Source organism: Lonchura striata, chromosome 27 (assembly GCF_050655825.1).
Source record: "Lonchura striata isolate lonStrDom1 chromosome 27, ASM5065582v1, whole genome shotgun sequence".
NCBI lineage: Eukaryota > Metazoa > Chordata > Aves > Passeriformes > Estrildidae > Lonchura > Lonchura striata.
In genome coordinates, this window is record NC_140729.1 from 11,449,113 (window position 1) to 11,473,278 (window position 24,166).

At 56.3% G+C, this 24,166-nt stretch overlaps 1 protein-coding gene across 1 annotated transcript in view; it reads right to left on the bottom strand.

Annotated features, from left to right (window-relative positions):
* The window catches only part of SCN4A (sodium voltage-gated channel alpha subunit 4), a 45,011-nt gene extending 22,531 nt beyond the window's left edge, over positions 1-22,480 (bottom strand). Inside the window, exons 1-12 of the mRNA XM_085562126.1 lie at positions 22,325-22,480; positions 10,718-11,016; positions 10,314-10,434; positions 9,287-9,374; positions 8,527-8,655; positions 8,337-8,428; positions 6,528-6,833; positions 4,809-4,872; positions 4,210-4,351; positions 3,261-3,473; positions 982-1,137; positions 646-769 (exon numbers count right to left, since the gene is read on the bottom strand). Of these exons, the coding sequence (XP_085418252.1) occupies positions 646-769; positions 982-1,137; positions 3,261-3,473; positions 4,210-4,351; positions 4,809-4,872; positions 6,528-6,833; positions 8,337-8,428; positions 8,527-8,655; positions 9,287-9,374; positions 10,314-10,434; positions 10,718-10,981 (1,699 nt within the window). The 5' untranslated portion in view covers positions 10,982-11,016; positions 22,325-22,480. The remainder of the gene's footprint in view (positions 1-645; positions 770-981; positions 1,138-3,260; positions 3,474-4,209; positions 4,352-4,808; positions 4,873-6,527; positions 6,834-8,336; positions 8,429-8,526; positions 8,656-9,286; positions 9,375-10,313; positions 10,435-10,717; positions 11,017-22,324) is intronic.
* Between the last annotated feature and the right edge of the window lie 1,686 nt (positions 22,481-24,166).

The window sequence follows — 24,166 nt, forward strand, 5'->3', positions numbered from 1 at the left end:
TCATATGGCTCCTCCACATCCTTCATCATTTTCTACGCCCTCCTTTGGACACTTTTTAAGACCTTTTTTGTATTGTGGCACCCAAAAAATACAGGGGCTAAAAGGAGAGCCTTCCCATGCCCAGGCACAGAGATGATGTAGACCTGGCCCTCCAAACTGGAGAGGGCTGGAAAGGCAGATCAGCCAGGGAACTGTGGATCCAGTCCTGCTCCCAGCCCCTGGGTGGGATTTGAGGTGTTCGTGCCACCCTGAGATTGCCAGGACATCCAGGGGACTGCTCTGGGCTGACCAGAGGGTTTCATGACTGTTCTCGGGGAGAGAGGAGACAGGAACTGCTGAGTTCATGGTGCTTTTTGCTGGAGCTGACACAGCAGCTCATGGGAAGTTGCTCAGCAGTTCCCAGTTGGCTCTGGAAATTCCTCTAATCAACTGCAATCCCTTTAATTTGTGTGAGATAATGGATTATTGCCTCCAGGCATCATCCCAGTGAGCTGGGATGAAAAGTCTGGCTTGAGCATCACTGACCCCATATGGAGACCCCAGGGCTGGAGTCATCCCTTGTGTGGGGCTGGGAATTTGGGACAGCCACTGTCACCAGCCCAGGCCCTGCAGCACTGACCAGGACCCTCACCCAACGAGACATACCTTCCACAGCGTTGGAGATGACACTGATAGCACTTCCCACCCTCTTCTCCAGCCCTGGCCCATCTTGGTTGCCCACAGTGAGGTGGTTGAGGTCTGGCTTCTCCGGCTCATGGGTGAGGTTGAACTGGGAGGAGAGGAGGGAGGGGTACAGAGTTATTCCATGCTCTGAAAGACAGAGCAGAGAGAAAACAGGGAATGGTCTGGAGAGACCTCTGAGTGCAAGGTGGGCACCCCAAAAAGGCTTGTAGGACCCAACCCACAGCGAGGTGGGCACAAGCCTGGTGCCTCAGGAGGCTGGGCACCCTCAGGGATGGCAGGGGCAGAGCTGGCACCTACATCAATCACGGTGTCGGATCGCTGCAGGGTGATCTTGGGCACCACCTGCCCGTTGCAGTCCTTGGCCTTGTCCTGGTCACTGTTGAGGTCTGAGTCCTGCCCCTTCCCGGCCACGCTGCTGGGCAGGGAATTGCTGCTGGACGAGCGCTCCTGCAACTGCACAAGCCCGTCCCTGTCACCCCTGTGTCCACAGCCGTGGGGACATCCCAGGGTGGCTGAGGGCTCCAGGGGCTGGGAAAATTCCTTCCCTCCCTGGAACTGGTGGATGGAGACTTGGAGCAACCTGGGGTAGTGGGAAGTGTCCTGTGCCAGGGGGGGACTGGGTGAGCTTTCATGTCCCTTCCAACCCAGGCTGTCCTGGATTTCCAGGCTTTTCCTTTTCCTTTTCCTTTTCCTTTTCCTTTTCCTTTTCCTTTTCCTTTTCCTTTTTCCCTTTCCCTTTCCCTTTCCCTTTCCCTTTCCCTTTTCCCTACAAAAAGTTACCATACAACAAAATAACAATCCCCAATACCTACAACAAACACCATTTCATAACCATTGAAACTACCAACCTCCCACTACAACACCACCTCTAACCACTTCTATTATCACAAATAAAAAAGAATTACAGTTTTACACAAAATTATACAAGTTACAGTTTTCCCTTTCTCTTACACCCCCTACACTCAGCTCTCCACAGCTGAGTTAGGTCTGTTCAGATTTGGTCAGGGAGAATAATTCCTAAGGACAAAACTGAGCAAATCTTGGTCCTTCAAGCAGGAAACTTTGCCCTTTGCAGTGAGCTCTCATCCAAAATGGCAAAGAAGAAAAATCCTCAAGTCTCTTGCTGAAATGTGGCCTCCAGGATTTTTGCATTTGAACTAAATTTTGTATTAACACATTAAAAAAAAAAAAATCGGTTTTTGTCCTTTATTTTTTTATTTTCAACAGTGCTATTAAAATTTGAAGTTTATTACACCCTCTCATAGCACTGATGATGCCACAGCGAAGTGGGAAATTCTCTGTTCTCACAGCACATTGCTGAAGTCCAGGACATTTTCCACCTTTAATCATGGGATATTAAATAGATCCAAGGCCCCATTTCTTGTAGGTGCTTTGCCCTCACTATCAGCTTAATTCCCTCTGTCTTTTTAATTTCTCTGTGTGACTCTAAAGGGAGACATCCTTTAACAAAGCCTTTGGGCACTTCTCTGGTGGATTTGCTCAGGGAAGGGGCCTCAGCACCAGCCTGACCCTCAGGCAGGGCTGGCCCAGACCCTTCCTGCAAACAGCAGCAGCCAGAGAGGAACAGCCACTTCCCAGGGGATGCTGTAGCTCTGGACAGATAAGAGAAGAGGGATAAGAGGCTCTGGAGAGAGTCAAACATTGGTTTGTGTCTCTCTACATGTGAAGGAGGTGGTGTCTTGCCCAGACAAGGAGATTTTCAGGGATGTCTCCTGCAGATGCTGCTGACATGGACCAAAAGGATGGTTAGAGCTGGAAAATGCCTGGGCTGCAGCACCAGAGGCTTTTGGCCATGTTTTTATAGGAAAGTTGTACTGAAAAACATTCCCAAGGACTTGGCACCACAACGGGACATGTCTTGTCCTGGTTGTGCTTTGGCCAAGCAGGGCTGGAACAGATGATCCTGGAGGTCCCTTCCCAGCTGGTGTTCATTGAATCCCAGGGTGGTTTGGGTTAGAAAGGACCAGGAAGACCATTAGTTTCCAACCCTCCTGCAATGAGCATGGACACTTCTACCATTCCCGTTTCCTTGGCTCCCATAAGGACACCAGGGCCTCCCTGGTGGCCCAGGCTGTCTCGAGCCCTTGGTTGTGTCTCCAAAGCCAAGGGTTTGCTGACACATTGAGCTGTGCTGCAGCTGCCCCTGAGTGCCTCCTGTGTGCCCTGGTGACACCAAGCTGGGCTCCTGTCAGGCTCCTGCCAGGCTGCTGCAGGAGATCCACTGGAACTTCTGAGGCCTTTCACGTCCCTCACCTCCTCCTCCTCTCAAACATCCCTGTGCTGCTCCTCTCTGCTGCCTCCCAGTGCACTCTGGGTTGGGATTTGGGTGTGGAAATTTGATCTTTTCATCCTTTTTTGTCCCCACCCATGATAATATCTCAGTTTTTTGATTCAGATGTGATGCCCAAAATAGTCACTCCATTTTTTTCTTTTATTTTTTCTGTTTTGGACCATATTGAGCTTTTATTTGGATTTTACATCATGCTTGTTGCTGCCTTCATTTCCTCTCCCTATCCCCAAGACCTCTCATTTTGGCCTCCACTCTTCCAACTCACCAGCCTTTCCTGCTCCTCTTGCTGCTTCTTCAGCTGCTCCATGAGCTGCTGGAATTCCTCCTCCTTCTGCTGCTCCTCCAGCATGGTGGCGTCGTTCTGCTCAGCATAAGCCATGGCCACCACGGCCAGGATGAGGTTGATGAGGTAGAAGGAGCCCAGGAAGATCACCACCACGAAGAAGATCATGTAGGTTTTCCCTGCTGCCCTCAGTGTCTGTGGGAAGTGGTGGCAAGGGTGTCACAATGTCACTTTGGTGACGCTCCCAAGAAAAGGCGCTGCCCCTCCTGGTTGTGGTAGGAAGGAAATTTCTGCTTCTGTCTTCTCCGAGGGTTGGTCATTGCCCAATGGACCTTGCTGCAGGCCCTGGCACTGGGCTGGGACTGGTGGCAGAGAGAAGCCTTGGTTTCCAAGGCTCCCAGGGGCTGGGACTGATGGAGGTGGGACCAATATTCCATCACTGACTCGCTTTGCTCAGCCCCCACTGTCTCAGGGCTCACCTTCAGGACAGCGTGGTCCTTTTCTGACTCTGATCATCTGGGCAAACCTTCCCAGAGGACAGGGGTAGCCTTAGGTGTAGGATCCCTTTTACCTGGCCAGTCTGTGGAGTCAAGGTTTTGTGGTGTCTCCCTAGAGGAAAACTCAACGAGGGGACAAATGACCTGGCTTCTTCTCCCTATCCTTTCCCTCAACTCGAGCCAGAGATGCTCTGGACAATCTTATAAATCCCTGATTTCCACGCTCAAGCTGACAGCACCCTGGGAAATACACTGCACTCCCATGTTAGGAAAGGAGTGCATGAAGTGCATGGGACCATCCCCATCCCCACTGATCCTGGCTGAATCCACAAACCACAGGAGAAGGACCCACAAGGTTCCCGTCAGTGACTTTCCATCTCAGGGGCAGCACGGACACAAGAACACTTGCCCAGGGGTGCAGGGGCAGTGCCTACCAGCTGGAAGAGGTTCTCCCAGAAGTCCTGGGTCATGAGGCGGAAAAGGGCCAGGAAGGCCCAGCTGAAGGTGTCGTAGCTGGTGTAGCCATAGTTGGGGTTCCTCCCGGCCTTCATGCACTCGTAGCCCTCGGGGCACTTCCTGCCGGGGGGCAGCAGGGATGAGACCCTGGCAGGGCCCCGCAGCCAAACCCATCCCTAGAGAGGGGGTGTAGCGGGGGGACCCTCCCCTCCAGGATGGCACAGGTGGGATGCCTGGGCTGACACCACCTGCCCCTGTCTGATAGCTGATGCCCCCCAAAGCTGGCACAGACAGGATGCTCAGACTGGGACCCCTCAAGCTGATAAATCTGGGATGCCTGAACGGTTTCCAGCTGAAGCTGATGCAGGTGTGATGCCCAGACTGAGATCCTTGAGCTGGTACCATTGGCATGATCCAACTGATACCCTCAGGGTGCTCCCCAAGCTGATCCACTGGGATTCCTGGACTGTTCCCCTGCAGAGCCACATTCCCAGCCCCAACCCTGTCCCATCCCAAGCACCAGGAATCCCACGAGCTGTGCCAGCTCCCTGTCCCAGAGGGAGGGGGTCTCACTCACCCAGCGTCGCTGCTGTTCCCGCAGAGCAGGGCATCCAGGGCTCCCTCCAGGAAGTAAAAATTGGCTTTGCAGGTGGGGAAAGAGCAAGGAGTAAAAAGGAATAAATAAATAAATAAATAAATAAGCACAAACATTGATTTTCAAACTCTTGGGTGCAACTTGCTGTCAGGGAAATTCCTTGAATCCCAGCAGAATTTGTTGACTCCCAGTGTCAGGCACGTGGTTATCTACTCTCTGTTGATTTTGTTGTTTGTCTTGCCTCTGTCACAGGGAGCTCCTGGGATTGTTACATAAATCCAGCCAGGTCCCTCCCAAGCCTGGAAATCCCTCTGGATCTGGCCAGGGTCAGGCCACCTGGAAAATGGGTTAATGTGAGGTCAAAGGATCAGGGCTGACCTGTTTTCCTGGGAAATTGGGGCATTTCCAGGAAGCACCAAGCATGGGGCACTGCAGATGTCCCAGGAAAACCTGGGGAAACTGCTCCTGCTCCATGGCTGCACCTTTTCCTGCTGCTCCCGTCACTGTTGGGGACCCCAGGGTTCCTTGCAGCTCTTCCTTAGGGCTCCAGCACAGATCCAGAGCCACAGGAGCTGCCAAGCAGTGCCACCCCAGGTGACCTGCCCAGGGACACAGAGCAGCACCTGCAGACACCCACACCTGGAGGTGGCAGAGGGCAGCTGGATCCAGTCCTGAACATCACCCAGCACAGCCCTCCCAGGATTCTGGGGCTTCCTGGATCCTCCCCGGCTCTGCCTGCTTTCTTGCCATGGGGCTTCTCTTTATCCTGTGGGGGCTCAGGGAGGAAATACCCTGTTTGTGCAATTCCAGGGTTTTGGGCCGGCCCCAGCAGCTGCTCTGCTGCACTCGTGGCCTTGGGCAGCTCCTCTTTGCTGAGAGCTCATCAGATCCCATGGACGGAACTTGTGCCCTGACAAAACCTTCCTGTAATGAATGCTGGAGCTGATTGTTGGGCCAAGCAGCTCAGCTGAGACCCAGTCCAGGCTTCTGAGCTGGACACAGGACTCATTCTGTGTCCTAAATGAGATGTGGGGCATCCCTGTGGGGCACCCTGCCACCCTGCGGCTCTACCAGGCAGATTTGCTAGATTTTTACATTCTTGTGGAGTTTAAAATCTCAAAACTGAAGAACAAACAAAAAACCCACCACACTTCGGGCATAATTTTCAAAGAAGGTGTAGGAAAGGAGAAAGGTAGACCTTCCTGAGGACCTGTGCTGGTTCCACCTCTCCCTCTCTCTCTCCCTCCCATCCTGTGGCTTTTGTGGTGTTACATAAAGGGTTCACTGGGCACTGTAGTACCTAGGAAAGGATCTATATAGTGAAAAGTGGCTTCAAAATGTCATTGCTGTATCTTTTCCTCTGCTTTTCCACCCGAAGTTCCACCTGATCCTCAAGAGTTTGGTCTTCTTGCTGTAACCACACCTATGGCACATTGGGGAGAGATGGAGACTGGTCCATCCAAACCTTCTTGTTGTGAAACCTTCCTGGAAGAGCTCAGCTTGTCCAAGTGGACCTCATTGTCCCTGTCCAGGGGGATTTGATCCCATCTGTCCATTTGGTGAGGGTGCACGGCCTGTTCCACCCACCAGCTTTGGCAGGAAGATCCCTGTGAGCAAACCTTGGAGCAGCCAGGAGGAGCAGAAAACTGAGGAACGAAGCGGGGTGAGGGGTCAGAGGAGAAGGGGCTGCAGGAGCTTTACCTTCATCGCTGATGTAGGCCTCAAAGTCAAAGGTGCTGTTCCCGGTGAAGTTCCCGGTGAAGTTCCCAGTGAAGTCATCCATGAAGTCGTAGGAGGTTGAGTTGACCGAGGTGTCGTTGTCCAGCCCCAGGTCCTGCAGGAAGGTGCTGTTGGGGGGAGGCCAGCGCACGCACTTCTGCCGCAGGTTGCCCATGAAGAGCTGGAGGCCGATGAGGGCAAAGACGCTCAGGCAGAAAACTGTGAGGATCATCACATCCGAGAGCTTCTTCACTGACTGGATCAGAGCCCCCACAATCGTCTTCAGCCCTGGGGGGAGGCATCACCACTGAGCTGGTTGCTCACTGGTTAATTTGCAGTGTCCCCAAAAGGTGCTGGCTGTGGTGGGGACGTGTGCCACCCCTGAGTTCAGGCCCCCATCCCATCCCAGCTCTGTCCCCACACAAGGCTGGGCCCCCCACAACTGTCACCCTTGGGCTGGTGCTGGTGACTTCTTCATCCCAGCCTTGGGATATCCAAACCAAAGCCCACCCCTGTCTGGCAGCCATCAATTACTTTGAATTTTCTTTTTTCCCTAAATGCCACAATTTGGCATTTTTTTGTACCAAAGCACTGGAGTGAAGCACTTCAGAGTTGGACATGGAGAAGCTCTTTGCTCTGTACGATGCTGTGTATCTCACCCAGCCCCCAAAAAGCCTCTGTGGCCTGACTGCTGTCCCTGGGTGGTTGGGAGCCCTGCCAGACCCCTCATCCTGATCCCTTCAAGCTGTGCCCAACTCATCTCTCCCCACAGCATCACCGTTCCCTCCCCAGGGAGGCTCACCCACAGATCCTCAGCGTGGTTTTTCCAGGGAGGATGGGGTTCCTGTCAGCCAAGGTCTACATGGACAATGGGCAATGCTGGGACATCCCAATGTCCATCTTTAGATCTTCTCTGAGCCCAGAGCTTTCTCACATAGAGAAATTCTCCAAGGAAATGATTTTTAGACCTGTCCTCCTGCCAGCTCCTCATTCCCCAAACTATTTAGGTAAAATCCTGTTCTCCAAGGGCCTGACCAAGGTCAGATGTTCTAAACCAGTTTATTTTTGCCACTGCTATTTCTGCAGAGCCCTTGGGAATGTAATTCCAGAAAGAACTAGCAGTTTACATTTTGCTCAATGTAATTTTTAGTCTGATGAAGGAAAAAAAAACATTCAAATGTGAACCCTCACGATCTGGAGCCTGCAGGGACACTACAAGGATTTGTTCACCCCAAGGAATTCTCATTTTCAGTTTAATCTCACGCTTCTGATTTCTGTGTGCTTGCAGCAGGTGTTGAAAGCATGGTGTTGAAATGGTATCAAATTTGGAAATCAGAAATCAGAGGGATTTGATAAGGTGATCCTCACATGAGTCTGGATGTCTTGGGTGATGTTAAACCAATACCTGTTAAATGCCTCAGCCTCAGCACCAGACAGCCAACAATGGGCACAAAACTGAGTTCATATCTTCAAAAATTGAGAGATTTGGTTTACCAAACCCATAAATCCACTGGGAGCACAAATTCCCTTAATTCATCTTCAAGGAGCCTTAAAAACATCACCTCTGCCTCTTCAGGGGCTGCCAAACAACCTGATGAGTGCAGCCAATTTCAAAATGTAAAATCAGCAGGACCTGGCCCAAAAGCTGAATTTACATGGAAAATTTATGCAATACCTCATTTCCTCTGTTTTCTCTTGGAGCTGACAAAAGAACCAGGAATTGCTGGGAACAGTGGGAATACCTGAGCTCAGGGGAAGGCATGGAGGGGAGGCCCCTTCTCTAAGTCCCACCTGGTATCACCGTGATGGTTTTCAAGGCACGGAGCACACGGAAGGTCCTGAGAGCGGAGATGTTCCCCAGGTCCACGAACTCGGTGATGTAGCTGTGAGGCAGGAGAGGGAAGAGCTCCAGGGGCTCTGCCCAGAACACTCCTCGTTCCTTGAAATTTCCCTCCTGTCCTCCCCGTCCCACTGGACTCACGCCATGGAGATGACCATGAAGTCCAGCCAGTTCCAGGGGTCCCGCAGGAATGTGAAGTCATCGATGCAGAAGCCTCTTGACAGGATCTTGATGAGAGACTCGAAGGTGTAGATGCCAGTGAAGGCGTATCTGAAACGGGACTGGTCACTCAGGACACACTTACTCAGGTCCAAGGTTCTGTCCCTCCCTCCCAGGGGGAATGTCTTGAGGAGCTGACGCTGGGGGCTGAGGGGTTTTCTCAGCACTGGGAGAAGTTTTCTCCTCACCTCGTGAGGTGGGCTGGGACATCTCAAGGTACCAATCCCTCTGGTGGCCATTCTGCAGCACCTCTGTCCCTGCTGATGTCCCACCCCCCACACTCTCTGTAGAGCCCTGCTGAGACCTGGCTGTGCAGAATCACAGCAGAAAATGTTGGATTTCCCCTCTCCCCTGGGTTATCCATGGTCCCTGGACAAGTGGATCAGCTCAGCCTCTCCAGACTGACAGTGCTGACCCAGCCCAGCCCAACCTGCTCTTCAAGGCTCTCCAGACATGGGATCCCACCAGATTTTGGGTAGCTCTGAAACATTCTCACTCTTCAATGCCACACAGAGAGTGTGGACGTCCCTTCTGAGGGCTGCCAGCACCTGCCAGTGACACCTCCCCTGTGCTGAAGGGTGCCTGGATCCCCACCCCCCTCTCTCAGCCTTGGTCTTGTCCCTCCTGAGGGACACTGCCAAGCTGGGCTGTCCCCATGGCCAGGGGAGGTCTCAGGACTCACTCCACGTTCTTGGACCATGCTGGAGGGTTGCTCATCGTCATAAACACGCAGTTGGTTAAAATGGTGATCATGATGAACATGCTGAATAATTTAAAACCTGGTCAAGGATGAAAGCTCTGGATGGTGCATGGATCCCCCCTCCCCACGGTCAGGAAGCCAAATGTCCCTGTTCCTCTTGTCCTGGCTGCCACCTTGGTCCCTCACCCTGCCCTGCTCCTCCTGCTGCTCTCCTGACTCAGTCCTGTGCTCACACTTCCCTCTTTTCCTCTCTGCTGCCATGCATGGTCCCAGCCCCTTTCCTTCCTTTCTGATCCCCTTCCCAGCTCTGTGGTTCTGGCTCTGCCTCCCTTTCTGTTCCCTGTGCTCCTTCCTCTCCATCACCTTTGGATAGAGCTTTCCCTTCCCTTCATAGTCTCTCCAGACCTCAAAACCCTTCAGCCTCTTTCTAGAAAGCTCTTAGAGCTTTCTCTGCTGCAAAACCTCCCTCTTTTCATCCTGCCCCATGGCCATGAACCCCCACTTCCTCCAGAGCTCTTCTGGAATCATTTCCACCCACCCTGCCATGCCCCTCGTGCTCTTGGGCTCCTGTCCCACCTTTCTCTCTGTCTTGGTTCCTCTGCTTCCCTCTCCCAAAGTCTCCTTGGAGCTCCCCTGCTCACGCCCTTCCCAGTGGGACCAGATCTCCTGACCCATGAACATTTCCCTTCCTTCCCAAGTGTCTCCAGGCCTCAAAACCCTTCAGCCTCTCCCTAGGAAGCTTCACCTCTTGGGCTTCTTCCCTTCCCCATCCAAACTGATTCCTCCCTTCTCCAGCCAGAAGAGAGATTTTGGTGCCTCCAGGGAACCCATCAAGAACCTGCTCCTTGGAGTAAAGCTCTGGACAGCAGGTCCTGGCTGTGCTGGGGCCCTGGAGGTTTCCACACCACCCCATCATGAGCCCCTTCACTTGTCCCTCTCCTGGGGCAGTTTGGACGCTGAACACTGGGGTCTGGCCTGGCCATGGAGCAGCATCCCAGAGATCAAGGATATGAATGGATGAGGACTTTGATGGCTCCTCTGCGGATGGGGTTGAAGGGCCCCAGCATGTAGAGGGCAGGGGTGGCCGAGAAGCGGAAGATGGACTTGCCCTTGTTGAGAACTATGAACGTCTGTGGAGAGAAGTGGGGAGGGGGGTTAGTCCTTCTACAACCCCCAAAACAGCACGGACCAAGGGCTGCCCTCGGAGGGGAGATCTCTGCATGTTTGGAGCTCCAAAGGCTTGGAGACGCTTTCTGCTTTGGAAGAGAAGCAACTACAGCAGTCTGGGGTGGTGGATCACCAGGATGAGCTCAGGTAAGCACTGTGGAGAGCACAGGAGGTCCCTGCTTGGGTCTTTTGCTTGGGACTTACACCTAAGGCCAAGCCTACCACGGGCAAAGCTCTGGCCCTCACCTTCTTGTCCTTGTAGAAAGGGTCCAGGTCCTCCAGGGGGGTCCCGATGAGCTCCACGGGTGGGTCACCATAGATGAGGGGCAAGTTCTTGCCGGCTTCCAGGTCACTGCTGGGCTTGACCTCCTCTTCCTCAGGCATCTCCACGTGCTGCCGCTTTATCCGGAGCGCCTCGGCCTCGGCCATGCGCTGCTCGATGGCGGCCAGCGAGGCCGGGGTGAAGGGGCGCAGGTTCTCGGGGCCCGGGATGTGCGGCAGGCTGGCCATCCTCTCATTCTGCTGCCGGGCCAGCCGCGCCCAGCCTGCGGGGACAAGGGGCTGGGATCCACCCGGGGACACCACGGGGCCGCCTGGATCTCAGGGGGGTTTTACCAAATGCGTTTATGGCAGAAATGCTGAGCCCACAGGGAAGGTTATCGCGCGTGGATCACGGAGCACCCCGGGTGTTCCTGCTCCTCCCAGACCCCCATTCCCATCTGGAGCTGGGAAACATCAGCCTGGAGGAGGCTCAGAGGGACACAATTCCACAACTCCCTGACAGGAGGGTGCTGCCAGGAACGAGTTGGGCTCTGCTCCCAGGAGCAGCAACAGGACAAGGGGACATAACCTTAAGCTGCACCAGAGGAAGTTTATGCTGGACATCAGGAGAAAAATTTTCCCAGAAAGATATGGCACTGGAAAGGGCTGCCCAGGGAGGTGGTGGAGTCACCATCCCTGGAGGTGTTTAAGGAAAGCCTGGATGTGGCACTGAGTGCCATGGTCGGGGTGACAAGGGGGTGTTGGGCCATGGATTGGATTTGAAGATCTCAAAGGTCTTTTCCAACCTCATTAATTCTGTGATTCTGTGATTCTGTGATTCCGTCTCCGGTCAGGAGGCACTGTGAGGCTGGGACACCTGGTGTCCCTGTCACAACCTGGTGTCCCTGTCACCATCTGGCAATGTCACACACAATTTCACAGCCCAAACATGGTGTTTCAACACAACCAAACACCTTTGGAAGCAGCAGCCCTGCTCCAGATGCCTCCCCTTGGCAGAGCATCAACAGCTTTGCTCCTGCAGCTCCTGCAAGGGGCCTGTGATCCCTCAGACAGGAGGTTCCTCAGCCAGAGGAGCTGGGTCCTGCAGGGCTGTGGCTCTGGCACAGCTCCCAGCCATGGGAAGCACGAGGAACCTGCCCTGCTGAGTGGCTCTGCTCCCAGGAAGGGTCACAGGCTTCTCCTGTGCCAGAAAGTGAAGCAGTAACAGCACTTTTGGATGTTACAGAGATGACTTCCCAGAAGGAACAGGGTGGGTTAGGAGAGGTAAGGATGTTCTACTGCATGAAAAGAGTTGCAGAGAGGGAATTGTGGAGGAGTGGCTGCCCCTGGGGGAAGCGGCTGACATGCCCTGGGAGAGGTGGAGATGCTGGCAGAGGTTCCCCCAACACCGCAGAAGTTCTTGTGCCTTGACAATGTCCCATAACACCAGAGTGTATGGGATAGGAGCCCAGCATTCCATAAAACTCAACCCTGCTTCTCATGGACACTGCGACAGAGATGCCTCTGTGCCTCACCCTCCCAAAGCAAGCATCCCACTGGCAAACACAAACTTCCCCAAAAAACCTTCAGGATCGATATTCCCCAGAGCCCCAGCTCTGCCGTGCTGAGAGCTGGAAACCCTCAGCCCTTTGGGATTAGGGAGAACTGGACATTTACAGTCCTGATGGGAAAAGAGACTGGAAATGGAGCTGGGGGTGGGGGGCTCAGCCTGGAGCAAAGGAGGCTCAGGGCCCTTCTGGCTCTGCACAGCCCCTGCCAGGAGGGGACAGCCGGGGGGTCGGGCTCTGCTCCAGGAACAGGGACAGGAGGAGAGGGAATAACTGTGCCAGGTTTAAATTGGGTGTTGGGAAAATTTCTTCACTGAAAAGTTGACCAGACTTTGGAACAGGCTGCCTAGGGCAGGGATGGAGTCCCCATCCCTGGAGGGGTTTAAAAACCCAGTGGATGTGGCACTTGGGGACAGGGGACAGTGGTGGCCTTGGCAGGGCTGGGGAACAGTTGGGCTTGATGATCTCAGAGGGCTTTCCCATCCTGAAGGATTCTCTGACTCCATCTGCTTCAGGGAGAGCTCTGTCCTTCCTGAGCAGGGTTGTGTAATGGCACAGAGTCCCATCACTGCAAAGTGGAGTCTGGTCCCAGCCCAGCTTGTGGCCCTGGCTGCTGCAGAACAGAGCCCAGAGCAGGTTCCCCCACGGGTGGGGGGATGGACCCCAGAGGTGGGACCTCATCAAAGCAAACAAAAAGGGAACTTTGGGTCCCAGGTGTCTCTGAGAGGGGACAATGCTTGGGCAGGGGGCAGAGGTGCCACCAGTGCTGCTTCTCATGAATTACTCTGGACTTACACCCAGTTCCTGCTCCACTTGAGCAGTTCTGGAACCTTCCCCTTGATAACAGGGAGCTCAAAAAAAAAAACAAGAAGCAAAGGGCTGTGGCTGGTTTGATCACCCTAAATCCTAGTGGGAATGCACTGGTGCAGGGGATCACAGAACACCTCCATCTGGGAATGGATCCACCAGGATCATCAGAAGGAGCTCCACCCATGCTCCAGAAGGACCCACAGTGCCCATCACAGAATTCACAGCATGACAGAACCACTGGGTTGGAAGAGACCTCCAAGATCATCGAGTTCAACCCAGCCCCAGTACCTCAACCAAACCCTGGCACCCAGTGCCACATCCAGGCTTTGTTAAACACACCCAGGGATGGTGACCACCACCTCCCCAGGCAGCCATCCCAGAACTTTATCACCTTTCTGTAAAAACCTTTTTCCTAATATCCAACCTCTATTTCCCTTGGTGCATCTTGACCTTCCCACCTCATCTCTGGCAGCTCTGAGGGCCCAGAGGAGCTCGTCACTCGGGGCAGCCTCAGTTTCCCTGGAAACCGGCACTGGCAGAGCTGCCAGGACCAGCCCGGGCCGCTGCCCCCCGCTCCGTGCCCGGGGTGCTGCCCGGGCCGTGCCTCCCCGGCGCTGTCCCCGCGGCCGGAGGTGGCTCTGCCTCCAGCTGCCACCAGCGATCAGCGCCGGGCTCAGGTTTCTGCAGCCCCATGACTCTGCTCATTCCTGCCCCGGGGAGCCGCCGCGAGCAGCCCCAGCCCTGCTCCTGCCCCATCCCCTCTCCTGCCCGGTCCCTTCTCCTTCCCCCATCCCCTCTCTTTCCCCTGTCCCCTCCCCTGCCCCTGTCCCCTCTCTTGCCCCATCCCCTCTCCTGCCCCTGTCCCCTCTCTTGCCCCATCCCTTCCTCTGCCCCTGTCCCCTCTCCTGCCCCTGTTCCCTGTTCCTGCCCTTGTCCCCTCTCTTGCCCCATCCCCTCTCCTGCCCCTGTCCCCTCTCTTGCCCCATCCCCTCTCCTGCCCCTGTCCCCTCTCTTGCCCCATCCCCTCCTCTGCCCCTGTCCCCTCTCCTGCCCCTGTTCCCTGTTCCTGACCTTGTCCCCTCTCTTGCCCCATCCCCTCCTCCGCCCCTGTCCCCTCCCCTGCCGCTGGGCTGGAGGCACCGAGCCGCTCCCGGCCGATGGAGCAGCGCCTGGCAGCACCAGGAGCGGGCTGGCAGCCGCCGGGGGAGATGTCGGGGCAGGGCAGCACTGCCTGAGATCACACGGGGAGGCTCAAAAAGGGTGTTGCCCCTGGCATGGGAATTCTTTGTGGCTTTTCGGGGTCTTTTGCAGCTCCTGGTGCTGCTCACAGCCCTTTGGGGCCACCTAGAGAGGATGGGATAGCCCCAGGGAGCAGGAGCAGGACTAATCCCACGTCCAGATCCCACACACCACAGCTGAGAAGCCACCAGCATCTCTGCTTGCCTCCCAGGCTTGGAAGCAAAGCCAAGCGCAGGCTCTGCTGGGGCTCAGCCCAGCACCCCTCTGTCCCCAGTGAGCCCAGCCCCACAGGGGGGCACAGGGCCGGGTCCCACCAGCCCGGGTGAAGGATGTCACCCTGGGAGCAGCCCCTGGCCATGGGAACAGGAGGAGCAGCCCCTGGCCCATTCCTGGCCCGTTTTTAGCAGCTGCTATGAATAACCCAGACCAGACTCCTCGTGCCTCCACAGGTAAAGGCAGTCCAGGCCCAGGGACAGGTCTGGCACAAAGCACCCATGAGGCCCCTCTGGCCCAGCTCTCCAGCACCTGAGTCCTCCAAGAGTCTCTGATTAAGGAAAATCCCTGCCCCATCATCTTTCCTGCTGGGAAATCAATTACTTAAAATGTCTCTACAGAGCACTGATTTATTTGCTTCTTAAATGTTGGCCACTCAGCTAAGAATGACTCCTTTTTGCTGTGACACTGTGGCAGCAGCTCTGTGGCCACAGAGAGACACAGACCTTTCCCAGGCCTTTCTGGGAAAGGCTGTGAGAAGATCAGAGGAAAGAATGATAAATAATTATTATCTTCACTTTCTGCACCTATTATTGTAAACCTGTGGAATGTGTTATGGAGATTTGTTTACCAAAAGGTGGTTTCTTAATTAGCCAGTGGTGATGGTGCTTTACTTAAAAGACCAATTATGTCCAGGTGTACCAAAAGCAATGGGCTTCTTAATAATGCTATAATAATAAAGAGATTGATCAGCCTTCTGTGAATCATGGAGTCAATGCCAATCATCACCTGGCCATGCCCGCTGCTGTGAGGTGACACAGGTGAGCTGCAGCTCTGGGGCCCTGCCCACGGCGTGTCCTGGATGAGCACCTCAGCCCCCAGGTCCTGTACCAGGATTTGCCAGCAGGGAGCTGGGAGCAGCTCCCGGCTCAGGAGTGCCCAGGCTACCCTTGGAGAGAAATTCAGTTCCCTCTGATATTTTTACTGCTGAGGGCACACAGAGGAATCAGGCACCAAAAGAACAGGGCAGGTTTGGGAGCTCCAGGGATGCTGTGTGGGGTTCTGTGTAACAGGACAGTGGGGGGCAGGTCCTGTCTGAGGCTGCTGGAAAAGTCACCTCATCCAGACACTTCATTCTGGCCAGAAAATAACCTCCCATGGGCTGGGGAAGAGAGGGGGAGGACATTCTTGCCTCTGGGAGACACAGGCCCTTGGGATCTCCCCCCACCTGCCTGACCCAGGTCCAGCTTCTCCCTCCCTAAGTAATTTATTTTTCTGGGGGATCACCTGCGAACCTGGAGCCTCTGGTGCTCTGGGGGGCACCTGCAGCCCTGGAGTTTCCCAGGGAACCAGGCCAGAGAGATGCAGCCCCCCCAGGCACATGGGGCTGCGTGGCTGAGGATGGGCACAGCTGGGGGTGTGCCGGGGGGATGCTGCTCCGGGGGGTGTGGGAAACGAATTTGTAGAGAATTCTCCAGGTTGGATAAAAAGGTCACAAAGATGTATCTGTATGTAAACTTTGAGATAAAAAATGCTGACTTAGAAATGTCATGGAATAGGAGAGATATTATTGAGAGAGAAATAAAAGTAGAAACAAGCTTTAAAGAATGTCTCTGCAAATAAGACTGGATATTTTAGAGAAGCCAGCCCTGTGGACACAGGGAACAGCTCTGGGATGTCCTGACCATTCAAACACAGCTCAAGGATCTGCCCTGAGCTGCTCTAAGAGGAGTTCACCTGCAAACCTGCCCTGCAAGGTTCATCCTCTTGGGACACTCTGGAAAAACCCCACAGAGACCAGCAGGGACAGGATCCCAGGAGAGCAAACAGCCAGAACGGCCCTGAGCAGGTGTAAATGAGCTTCACTCAGCAGGAGCAGCCGGCCGGCCTGGGGCCCTGCAGCAGGGATTAGTGTGGGACCAGGGACTCGTGTGCCCAGGGCAGGGAGGGCACAGGCTGTGCCAAGCTGAGGGGGTGGCCTCCCTCGGGAGCTGTGTTAGCACCCAGCCCTCAGGAAACCAGAGATCCACCTCAGCTCCTGCGGATTTCCCAGGGGCTGAGCAGAACTTTGGAATTTTCAGGATTACGGGAGTTTCTCTCGGGAGCCTGGATAAGCACCCTCCGTTGTGCCAGACAAAATCAACCATTTTATAAACAAATTTACATTCCTTTCTGTGCCATTTTAGGGTTTGATGCTCCATCCCTGGAGAAATTGTTGTCCCTTAATTCTGTGCTGTAACTGCATTACAAAAACCATCTGGAAAGATACAGGACATCTCCAGAATTTCCTTTCACATGCAAATTTCTCTTAGAATGCTGCTGTGGGACGCACCACGGTGGTTCTGGAAACTCGCTGGGTTTTTTAGGCTGCTTTAAAGGCAGAGGCTGGGAGAGCCCAAACCAGCCCAGCACAGCCATGCAGGACCTGCTCCGCGCCTCTCAGGACCAGGCAGGTGCCACTTCCACCCCGCAGGAAATCCCCTCCCTGCATCCCGAGCATCCCGGCCGGGCTGGGGCGGCTCCCGCAGGGTTTGGGGCTGAGTCACAGCCCAGCCTGGGAGCTCGGGATGCCCCCGGCGCTGCCATGGACCCCCCTCCCCTGCACATCCCGGCCCCAGGAGCAGCTTTGCCTCCCAGCCCTGCCCCGGGCTGCACTCCCGGGCAGCAGGAAAGGGAGGGTGGGGATTCTGCATCCATCCGACATCAGAGCAGGGGGACGAGTCCAGAGGAGGCCACGGAGCTGCTCCAGGGCTGGAACCCCTCGGAGCCAGGCTGGCAGAGCTGGGGGTGCTCACCTGCAGAGGAGAAGCTCCAGGGAGAGCTCAGAGCCCCCAAAGGGGCTCCAGGAGAGCTGGAGAGGGACTGGGGACAAGGGATGGAGGGACAGGACACAGGGAATGGCTCCCACTGCCAGAGGGCAGGAATGGATGGGACATTGGGAATTGGGAATTGTTCCCTGGCAGGGTGGGCAGGCCCTGGCACAGGTGCCCAGAGCAGCTGTGGTGCCCCTGGATCCCCAGCAGTGCCCAAGGCCAGGCTGGACAGGGCTGGGAGCTCCTGGGACAGTGGGAGGGGTCCCTGCCATGGCAGGGGTGGGATTAAATAGTTTTTAAGGTCACTTCTGACACAGCCCCTACCATGATTATCAGATCCCTGAGCCATTCCCAAAGCTGCTGTGTGTCCAGGAAACCCCCTCCCCAACCCTGCATGCATTGAACAGGTTTTAAAACCCCCCTGATTCCATGGATTAAGCTGCCAGGAAAACACAAATTTGTTCCAAAACCCATTCAAGGCAGCAGGAGCCTGCAGGGTGACAGGAGCTGTGTTGGAAATCTGATGGCTGCACAAAATCCTCCTGGCGTGGTCCCAGGGGTACCACAGCTTGAAAAAAGTTCTATGGGCTGTTTATTTGTTTAGTTCCTTCTGTATTTCCCACAAGTTTTAGGAAAAAATATCAGAAGATTGAAAAATCTGATGTGAAATGTTTGGGTTTTTTTATCCTCAAGTAGAACAGGGGGTGAAGAACTCCACCCTGCAGGTGGGAGCGATCCACCTCAGCTCCTGCAGATTTCCCAGGGGCTGGGCAGGCCTTTGGAATTTTCAGGATTATGGGAATTTCTCTCAGGACTCTGGATAAGCATCATCCATTGTGCCAGACAAAATCAACCATTTTATAAACAAATTTACATTCCTTTCTGTGCCATTTTATGGTTTGATGTTCCCATCCCTGGAGAAATTGTGGTCCCTTAATTCTGTGCTGTAACTGCATTACAAAAACCATCTGGAAAGATACAGGAAGTCTCCAGAATTTCCTTTCACACACAACTGGCTCTTAGGACGCTGCTGTGGGATGCTGGAATTCCAGCACCACGGTGGTTCTGGGAACTCACTGGGTTTAGGCTGCTTTAAAGGCAGAGGGTGGGTGATTTTCACAAGAAAAAAACACAATTAAGAAAATTAATTGACCACAAGCCTTTTCCCATTCTATTTTAAAATGGTGGTGGGATCAGAAGAGTTGGAGTGAGGAAAAAAAAAGAAATTTTTCATCACTCCAGCATTACCCTTTGAATTGCAGAGGTTTCTGAGCGCTCAGCGGGGCGTGTGGCTCAGACCCCTCTGGCAGCGCTGGCTCCGTTGAGTGACACGTCCCCAGGGCTGGTTCCTGTCACCACCGCGGCTCTTTGCCCTGCTCTGGGTGGGGTTTGGTGCTCTGCCTGCAGCCTGGCCCAAGCCAACCGTGCCAGCAGGAATGTGGGATGTTTCCAAGTGCATCCGTCACCGTGGGCTGCCTGGAACGTGCCCGAGCCCAGCCAGAGGGAAGGTCCTCGGGAAATGATTCCAGAGTCAGCCCAGCACTGCTGGACGCCTTTTCCCAGCCAAAGCAGGGACACTGAGATGCTGCAGCAGCAGCTCCTGCTCCTCACGTGCCACCACTGTCCCTCAGCCAGGCCACTGCTTGTCACCCAGGGCTGGGGAGGGACTTGGAACAAGAGATGGAGGGACAGGACACAGGCAATGCCTCCCACTGCCAGAGGGCAGGGATGGATGGGAGATTGGGAAGGAATTCCTCCCTGGGAGGATGGGGAGGGACTGTGATGGAATTCCCAGCACAGCTGTAGCTGCCCCTGGATCCCTGGCAGTGCCCAAGGCCACTGGAGCAGCCTGGCTGGATGGAGTTGGAGCAGCCTGGGACAGTGGAAGGTGTCCCTGCCATGGAATGGAATGAGCTTTATGGTCTCTCCAACCCAAACCATTTCCTGATTTCATGATTTTAAGCCCATGGAGAATGAATTCCCTGCTATGGGAACAAAGCAGCTCCCTGCCTTTTGCCTGTCTTGAGCAGAGAGGAGCCCTCCACACTCTCCAGCCTTTTCCTGGCAGCCAAACCTCTGCAGCCTGGTGTGCACCGGGACAAGGACACCCCACAGCTGTGCTGGCACTGGGGATTTCCGTGGAGCAGGATGGATGCACAGTTCCACTGGAATTGTGTCCCGTTCCAGCAGCACCTTCCGTGGGCTCTGCACTGCTCCGGGGGCTCTGCACCTGCCACAAACGGAGCTGCTCCCTCCTCCGGCTCCTTTCAGAGGCTCAGCTGAGCCCATCACGGCTCTGCCTTCCTTTGGAAAGCCAAATCCTCCGTGCTGAACTTCCAAGGGGGCACGGCTCCTCCAGGGGCATCAGCTCCAAAAATCCAGCTCTGCAGAGGCACCTCCGCTCCTGCAGCAGCATCAAACCCGTGGGAATGAATGCCCCGCGGTTCCCGGATCGCTGCTGCCCTGCAGCTCCTGGGGCTCGGTGCCCCGAGGCTGTACCTGCTGTGCTCAGTGGGGGCGGCACACACAGCCCAGGAGCTGTGAAATCCTGGGATGATCTCCCCGGCCACAGATGGAAATAGGAGGTTGCACCATCCTGCAGCCACGCACTGACCCGTTCCTGCCTGGAGCCGGGGATGCCACCCCAACCCCACTCCTGCTGTCCCTGCTGCGGGACAGGGCATTGCTGGAAAGGGGACACCCACACACGCCACAACTGGGTGGCGGCTCGGGGTTATTTTGGGGGGAGTTGGCAGTGCTGGAGGCTTGAGCAGCCAGGGAAGGGTTAAAGTGGGGACCCTGCTCTTGCCCACTGCCCACCCTGCACTCGGGTGTCATCCAGAGTTGCAGCTCCTCCCTGCCAGCAGCTCCCGTGTCAGGCTTGGAAAAGATCTGAGCCGTGCCAGAAAGGCAGCGAGGGGACAGCGAGGGGGAAGGGAGAGTGGCGTGGGGCTGCAGTGACCTGTTGTCCCCCAGGCTCGGGGGGATGCCCCCACCCCTGGGGGATGCCAGGAGAGACAGCAGCTCCTGCAGGGATCCCCAGCACAGCACCAGGAGCAGGTCCCAGACCTGCTGCTCCCATGGGGTTGGCAATACTGGGAGCCCTGCAACTTCCCAGGGCTGGAAGATGCCCCGTTTCCCTTTGCAGCCTCTGGATGCCAATTCCCTGGAGCAGACACCTGCAAAGCAGGACCAGCATGGGGCACTTGGAGCTGTCACAGAGCTGAGCCCCACAGCCCGAGGGATCTCATTCAAATCCACCTGGAAATTGAGAAGGAGACCCAAAGATGAGAGGTTCTCAGGATTTTATGGATCCCAGGAGGGAGACAGCAGGACAGGCACAGGCACGGAGGCTGAGCATCCTCCCTGCTCTCTCCTGAGCCAAACTGGGATCTTTCCCCTCACAAGTTCCCAAAGCCTCCACCACCTTCTCCCCTTTCTGCCCTGCACAGAATCCACCTCATTAATCCAACCTGCTGCAAACAGAAACGGTGCTGGGCGTCTCCTCATGGCTCGGCCACTCATTCTCCTACCCCAAATCCAGTAAATTTCCCTGAGCTGAGCTGGAGCTGCCCAAGCGACTCCACAGAGCCAGGCAAAATGCTGAACTGGACTGGACCCTTTTGTGCATGTCAGAAAATACAAAACGCTATTTAAATACTAGCACAGCAGAGTCAAGGCAAGACTTTGTGTTCATTAACCCCTTCCTGTAAATATGCTCTTTCCCCCTCAAACCATTATAAATCCAATATTTTTCCTGGAAAGAACCAGAGGGGGCAGCTCCAGCGCTGCATCAACCCATCCAGGGTCTCCCCGGGACAATAGGACTGACTGGGATGTCCTGCTGTCCCCAGGGCTTTGTGGAATTGTTGTCCCTAGCTGGCAGCGGCAGTTCCATCCCTCCTCTGCTGCGAGCTGATCCCTGACAGCTCCATCAGTGAGTGCCCTGAGGGCAGGGCAGGAAATGTTTCTGCTCCTCGGCAAACTTCCCTCTGCAGGGATGGGGAATGGGGAATGGGGGATGGGGGATGGGGGGTGGGGGAAGGGGGAATGGGGGCTGACTGCCCCTGGACAAGCCCCAAAAGGGCTCTGGGCGTGCAGAGCGGGCCCTGCCCATGCAGCGGGTGATGGGAGCTGGCACAGGGGGGATACAGCACCCAAAACCCCGAGCTGAACCCCAGCCTGGCACTGCCTGATTGCCATGGAGGATCCAGCTCTGAACACCACCCTGGGCTCATCCTGGCACCCTTTTGCTGTGCCCGTGTGCCCACAGCCCCAGTGTGGGGACAGCCTCCCCTTCCCTGCCACCCCACCCCGATGTTGCCCCACGGCACAGGGGTCCCACCGCCCCCTCTGCCCTCGGGTCCCCCCTGCCGCCCCACGGAGCACGGGGGCTCTGCGGGGACAGGGCTGCTCCCGAAAGGAGACACTGGGAGCACTCGCAGACCTTTCCTGCAACCTTGGCTTGCCCAGGCCGGGGTTTATATTTAGACCTCCAGGAGGAGAAGCCAGGAGAAAAGAGCCTTGCGACTTGTGAGCTCTGCCCGTGGCTCCTTCACTGTGACGGGGAAGGTGGCTCGGGAGCCCACTGCCCGCCACGTCCCTGGCTGTCCCCGCTCATCCCGACACAGCCCTGCGGCCACTGAGGGCCCCGCTGGCTGCTGCCACCCTCTCCCCGTGCCCTGCCTGCACCTTCGTGGGGACTTTGTCCCCTGTCCCGGACAGTTTTCCATGCAGGGGGGTCCAGCAGGTGCCTCCAGCCCTGAACACCCCCCAGAGCCAGCAGAGTCCATCCTGGGCCCGCCCGCCTCCAGCGCTCGGACCGCAAATCCCGGGACATTGCCGGTACCGCTCCGGGCACGGTGACAGCGACAAAGCCGGGCACATCCCGGACCCCGCAGCCCTGCCCGGCGGCCTGGCAGCAGCCCAGGGCTGACCCCAGTACTCACTGTTGGGTGGAGAGTGTGAAGTCCCAAGGAGAGACTTTTTAGGGCCAGAACCTCCCTCTCCTTCGACTCCTGGAGGCTTTGGCTCGGCGAGTTGGCAGAGCAGCTGCCGCGGCTGTCAGATGGTCATGAGTGAAACCTGAGGACACGCGGGGTCCTTCAGGTAGCCCGGCCCGTCTCGGCCGCGGCGCTCGCTCCGCGCCGCGCCAGTCAGGCTGGCGGCGGGGCCGGGGCGGCCGCGGCTCCTCCGGCTCCTCCGGCCCCATCGGCCCCTCCGGCCCCTCCGGCCCCATCGGCCCCTCCGGCCCCTCCGGTTCCTCCGGCCCCATCGGCCCCTCCGGCCCCTCCGGCCCCTCCGGCCCCTCCGGCCCCTCCGGCCCCATCGGCCCCTCCGGCCCCACCGGCTCGGCTCCTCCGGCTCCTCCGGCCCCTCCGGCCCCTCCGGCCCCATCGGCCCCAGGTGCGCGGCGGCTCCGCGCCCGCTTCGGCAGCCGAAGGGACCGGGGAGCGGCGGGGGAGGTGGGAGCGACCCTGGCCAGCGCCTCCCCGGCAGTGACAGGCGCTGGAAAGAGCAGCGGGACAACTGCGAGGGCGGGGGGGCAGCCGGCGCCAAGGCCGCTGCCAGCGCTGTGCCCGAGCCCGGGGCTCTCCGGGAGCGTCGTTCCCATTGTTCAGAGCCCAGGAGCGGCCACGCTCCTCCCCTTGCTGGCAAACCAGGAGTGTCTGTAACTTTTTTGTCCCCTCCTCGCACCCTGTTGCACCAGAACATCCCAGGAGCATCCGATGGGGATGTCCCTCGCGTGTCCTGCCCACGGGGACCCCGTGAGCCACAACCGGGGTGACGCAGAAACAGGGATTTGCCTGAGTGGGGTTGTCCCCTCTTTGTGCTTCCTCATGGGGTCTTTGGGTTCTTCTGCCAAGCCCAGGCACTTCTGGGGTCCGTGGGGTGCCCGGTGTGCCCCCAGGGCCTGGAGGAGAGGGTGTAGGGGCACTCAGCTTGCAGGGTCACCCCTTTTGGGGTGCTCAGGGCTGTGCTGGGGGTGGAGCAGCCACCCCAGCACTCAGCCTGGTCAGAGGGGTTCATCACCTCCCCAAACCCACTGTTCCTGTGATTAATTTCTGCTTTTCCAGTCCCAAAACACCCTGGAGAAACTTCCAGGTGTTTGGGTGGCTTCAGTGGAGCTGCAGCCCCTGACTTTGCCAGCCTGGAATGCCATGGGAATCCCCTTCCTGCCCAGCCCCTCACCCCTGTCCCCTCCAGCACCCTCCACAATCAGCACATCCATGGCCAGGCCTGCAGCCCTGACCAGGGAGCTGGGAAGTGAAGGTCCTTGGACTGGTTCTGCTTCTGACTCCACGATTTTCCTGTCCTGTGCAAGGCTGTGGGAATGAGGCAGAGCCGGAGCTGTTTCAGCTCTCCAGGGAAAACTGGTGCAGGAGGAGGGAAGGAAGAGCCCAGAGCAGCTCCCAGGGGTGGCTACAGGTGTGGCTGGCACTGGGAGCCTGTGGACAGTTAGCTTCTGACCTCTATTCACAAGAGACTGAAAATAGAATAAAAGATTTTAAAACTCCTCTCAATTAACTCAGAAAAAGACTTAATCCAACAGGAGCCCAGTGGGGGCTGAGCAGCAGAACAAAAGCCATGATCCAGGGCCACAGAGCATTCCCTGTGCATCCCAGGGTCAGTGGGTTTGGCTGGTGGGGACAGCAGGGACAGGGACACCCTCCTGCTGTGCCTGTGGGGACTTTCCATTTGCTCTGTTGGTCACAGCAGGGAATTCAGGGGATGTTTGGTGGCTCCCAGCAGCTGCCCCAAGCCCAACCTTGTCACCCACAGAGAGACTT